Source organism: Colias eurytheme, chromosome 10 (genome assembly GCF_061535395.1).
Source record: "Colias eurytheme isolate Ceu_HAF_F1 chromosome 10, ilColEury1 Martin Lab GWU primary, whole genome shotgun sequence".
In the NCBI taxonomy this organism is placed as follows: domain Eukaryota; kingdom Metazoa; phylum Arthropoda; class Insecta; order Lepidoptera; family Pieridae; genus Colias; species Colias eurytheme.
Window position 1 is genome coordinate 11,535,647 of NC_142989.1, and position 4,567 is coordinate 11,540,213.

General features: G+C 59.6%; 1 protein-coding gene across 1 annotated transcript; it reads left to right on the forward strand.

The window, feature by feature from the left end:
- Window positions 1–326: 326 nt before the first annotated feature.
- On the forward strand, window positions 327–2,534 carry LOC149905482 (uncharacterized). The gene has a single exon (XM_090106584.1). It carries the CDS (start codon window positions 327–329, stop codon window positions 2,532–2,534), a length of 2,208 nt encoding a protein of 735 aa, XP_089962710.1.
- The last annotated feature ends 2,033 nt before the right edge of the window (window positions 2,535–4,567 follow it).

Here is a 4,567-nt window from a genome sequence, read left to right on the forward strand (position 1 = left end):
CGTTTTTTTTTACGTCGAAAAGCAGGGCTGAAATGTTCTCCCGTGTGGAGTTTCTGGTCTCCCATCGGGCGCGTCCCCAGGTGGCGGATAGGGGCAGGCCCCCCAGATATGGGGGGTACCGGCTGATCAGCCGGCGCGGACCAAAACCAGCTGGCCGGAGGGCTGCTAAATAATACTCCTAGGTGATGGTATGTGCGCAGCATCACCTAGTACTGGGGTTGGGGCCGATGAGGCCGCTGTGGAGCTGAAAGGGCCCAGCCCTAGGTAGCGGCTGGCGGGTTTAACCCGGCAGGCGTACTGCAAACTAGAGGAAAGAGGAGGAGATGATGGAGGTAAGTTTTAAAAATAAACTACCCCAGGAGGGTACCACCAAAAGTGGAGAATCCCTCCCTGAGTCCAACTCAGGCTGCCCCACGTATTCTGGGGGGGGCAAAAACTTACGCAAAGACACTGAGGAGGTGGGTTCCCAGGCCTCTTCGGTGCCAAAAGTTACTGGACCGACCGACGACTCTGGCAAACGGATAAAGGACAATAACGATATTATGCAAAGTGATACGGATATTGGGGAAGGGACGCGCGCTCAAATGGAGCGTATGAGAACTAGGGGGAGGAAAGCTGGACCCAGTGGACTGTCTGCGGCAACGTCTGTAGACAGCCTCATGACGGTCCAGTCATACGAGGAGGACCGACTGTGGGCGAAACGGAAGCGGTCTTCTGGAGCGAGCTGCTCGGGCTCCTCCACAGAGGGACGAACGCGCACGGCCAAGAAGAGTGCCAAGAGGGGCAAGGGACGCTCGTCAACATCGCGCACACCTACGGCTGCAAGGAAGACTCTGGCGGAAATGATTGCCGCAAGGAAAGCTCTTGAGCTTGTAGGCGGCAAGCCCGAGTCTGAGATTGAGCGAGAGACCCAGGTCTCGAGAAGCTCTCTGGTCGCGGACGCAGAAGCCGGCGGCGGGCGAACCGACGTCAACGAATCAACCGCAGCCCTACGGCGCCGCATTGAGGAGAATCTTGCGGTCATAGAGGCTAAATCCTCAAACCTGAAGGGGACGTCGAAACGGACCCTAAAGGATGCGTCGGAGGCGATCCAAGAGGCGGTAGCACTACTTGTGCAGCGCACCGCCTCCGAAGACACACGGCGGCTCCAGGCCGACAACACTCGGCTGCATGGGGAGATTGCAGCCCTCCGCAAGGAGATGGCGGAGATGAAAGCCGCGCTTGGGGGCGCACAACATGCGCAGCAGCAGCAGACGGACTCTGAACTGACCGCGAACATCATGCGGCAGGTCGGAGAAATGGTTAACGCCCGGCTGGAGGTGCTGGAGGAACGCCTACCTCTAGAAAGGCGCGTGAGGCCGCCACTGGCGGCGGATAATAGGACTGGGGGGATGGCGGTTAGCCAAGTGCTAACCGAGGACTTCCCTCAACTCCCGCCTTCAAAGGCTACTAAGAGGGCCAAGGCTGCGAATAAAAACCAGGGTGAAACGCGGGCTGTTGCACAGCCTGTGGGTACCGGTCTGGCCCCAAAGGCCAATCCAGGAAAAGAAGGAAAGAAGGCGGAGCGGCGTCCCGAAAGGGTTGCCCCGTCTACGTCATCCGCTCCCCAGCAGCAACCGCCTAAGCAAGGGTGGACTCTGGTGGAGAGGAAGAAGAAGAGGAAGAAAAGCAAGGCGGAGGCTAAAGCACGAAAAAGGGCTCCTAAACTCCGCTCTCCCTCGTCCTCGGCTGTAGTCATAACCCTGCAGCCGGGTGCGGAGGCGCGCGGGGTCACGTACGCCTCTGTAATGGCTGGGTCCCGGCAAAAGATCAACCTCACGGAGATCGGTGTCAGCGCCCTACGCTTTAAGCGTGCCGCGACTGGGGCCCGAATTTTGGAAATTCCGGGCACTACAAGTGCGAAGGAGGCGGACGCCCTTGCTAGTAGACTTCGTGAGGTGTGGGACGAGGATACCATAAAGGTATCCAGACCGGTAAAGTGCGCGGAGGTGCGGGTCACTGGTCTGGATGATTCGGTGGCTGCCGAGGAAGTTGCAGCTGCGGTCTCCCGGGTGGGTGAGTGCCCCGCGGACCAGGTTAAGTGCAGTGGTCTGCGCGTGGGATTGAGAGGTTCCACCACGGCGTGGGTGAGCTGCCCAGTTGCTGCTGCAAAAAAGGTGGCGCAGGTTGGGCGCATCCTTGTTGGATGGATCTCCGCGGGGGTCTCACTCGGTGCAGTGAAGCCGCAACGCTGCTTCCGGTGCCTGGAGGTGGGACACGTTAGGGCCATGTGCTCGTCGCCCACAGACCGAAGCAACGTCTGTTACCGATGTGGCGAAAATGGGCACAAGGCTGCAGGGTGTACGGCAGCTGCTCATTGTGTTCTTTGCGCCGATGCAAAACTGCCCGCGGGACACCGGCTCGGGGGCCCGGCCTGCAAAGCCCCGAAGCGGAAAAGAGGAAATCGGGGACGCGATGGTCCAGGTACCGCGCCGTGTCCTTGTCCCGCGCCCGTCGAGGCGAATGTGACGGTTAGCGAAATGGAAACGCAGTAATGGCTCTCCTCCATTTCCTCCAAGGCAATATCAACCACTGCGCCGGAGCTCAGGATCTTTTGCTCCAGAGTCTGGCGGAGTGGCGGATAGATGTGGCGGTGGTGGCTGAGCCCTATTTCGTGCCGTCCCGGGACAACTGGGCGGCCGACTTGGATGGACTGGTGACGCTAGTAACGCAGGGCGGCACAGTAATGGAAAGGGTAGTCCGGCGGCAGGGTTGTGTCTCGGCCTCGATCAATGGTAACACAGTGATCGGGGTCTACTTCTCTCCCAACCGTAGCCTGGATGAATTCGAGCGGTTCCTGGCAGATCTTGGGGAACTGATTGACCTCGCTCCTTCGCAGCCCGTGCTTCTAGCCGGAGATTTCAATGCCAAATCAATGGCATGGGGATCATCGGTGAGAAATGCGCGGGGTGCGGTGCTGCAGGACTGGGCGGTCGCAGCTGATCTCTCGGTCGTAAATCGCGGGAGTGAGCTGACATGCGTGCGGCAAAGAGGGGGCTCCATCGTCGACATCACCTTCGCTAGCCCCCCCCTTGCAAGGCGAATTAGCGACTGGAGGGTTGTAACTGATGTGGAAACGCTATCGGACCACAGATACATCCGCTTCAGCGTCTCTGCGCCATCCGCGTTTCGCGGTGAGCCTTCCCTAAATGGTGGACGTCCACGTTGGTCGATTCGTAGTCTCGATAGGGAACTCCTAATTGAGGCTGCCATAGTTCAGGCATGGATCCCTGCACCGCAGATCGCAACAGTAGAGGACGATGCAGCATGGATGGCTGATGCCATGGCGCAGGTGTGTGATGCGGCCATGAGTAGAGTTCGCTCTAATCCGCGCAGAAGACCGATGTATTGGTGGTCCGCCGAAATTGCCCAGCTGCGCGCATCCTGCGTGGCTGCGAGGCGGGCGTACACCAGGCACCGGCGCCGGAGTGCACGGGACGAAGTGGAGGAAGCGCAACTGTATGCCTCCTACAGGGAGTGCGTTACCTCTCTGAAGGAGGCAATCAGCAGCGCCAAGGATAGAGCATGGGAAGAGATGCTCGAGGGTCTGAACCGAGTGCCGTGGGGTCGGCCGTATAAACGGGTGAGGCAGAAGCTCCGCCCGTGGGCTCCGCCCCTGTCTCAGTCTCTCGAGCCCCGTCTGTTAGAACAGGTTGTGGTATCTCTGTTCCCGGACCGGGGAAGATATTCTCCTCCGCCGATGGCGGCGACACCTGCGTCACAGGAGGAGCCCGCAGAAGAAATCCCTGCCGTTACCCATGAGGAGTTGGAGTCGGCAGTTACGCGGCTTAAAGGGAAAAACACTGCTCCTGGACCTGACGGGGTACCTGGCCGAGCGTGGGTGCTAGCGTTGGAAGCCCTCGGGCCCCGGGTGGAGCGGTTGTTTTCGGCTTGCCTTGAGCGGGGCCAATTTCCCCGTAGGTGGAAGACAGGGAATTTGGTCCTGTTAAGAAAGGAGGGGCGCCCGCGCGATTCGCCCTCAGCGTACAGGCCCATTGTATTGCTTGACGAGGTGAGCAAGCTTTTTGAGCGCGTTTTCGCAGCTCGCCTCGTCAACCATTTGGAGGGAGTGGGACCAGACCTCAGCGGGAACCAGTTCGGCTTTCGCCGTGGTCGGTCCACACTCGACGCAATATCTCGCGTGAGAGCCACCGCAGAAGATGCGGCCGCTAGTGGAGAAGTCCTCCTGGCGGTGTCTTTGGACATCGCAAACGCGTTTAACACCCTACCGTGGGGCAGTATCCTGCAAGCTCTCCACTATCATCGCGTGCCGGGCTACATGGTGCGACTGCTGCGGTCATACCTTTCAGATAGGACTGTTGCCTATCCAACCCGCGATGGATGGAGTGAGAGGGAAGTGTCGTGCGGTGTCCCACAGGGGTCGGTCCTCGGGCCTCTTCTGTGGAACATCGGGTACGACTGGGTCCTGCGCGCCACTAACCTCCCAGGTGTTGGCGTAACTTGTTACGCCGACGATACTCTGGTGACTGCGCGTGGGGCCACATACGAGGAGGCAGCTTTATTAGCT

Excerpts from the sequence above, each read along its gene's own strand:
- LOC149905482 (XM_090106584.1), top strand. The coding sequence starts at position 327 with ATGGAGGTAAGTTTTAAAAATAAACTACCCCAGGAGGGTACCACCAAA.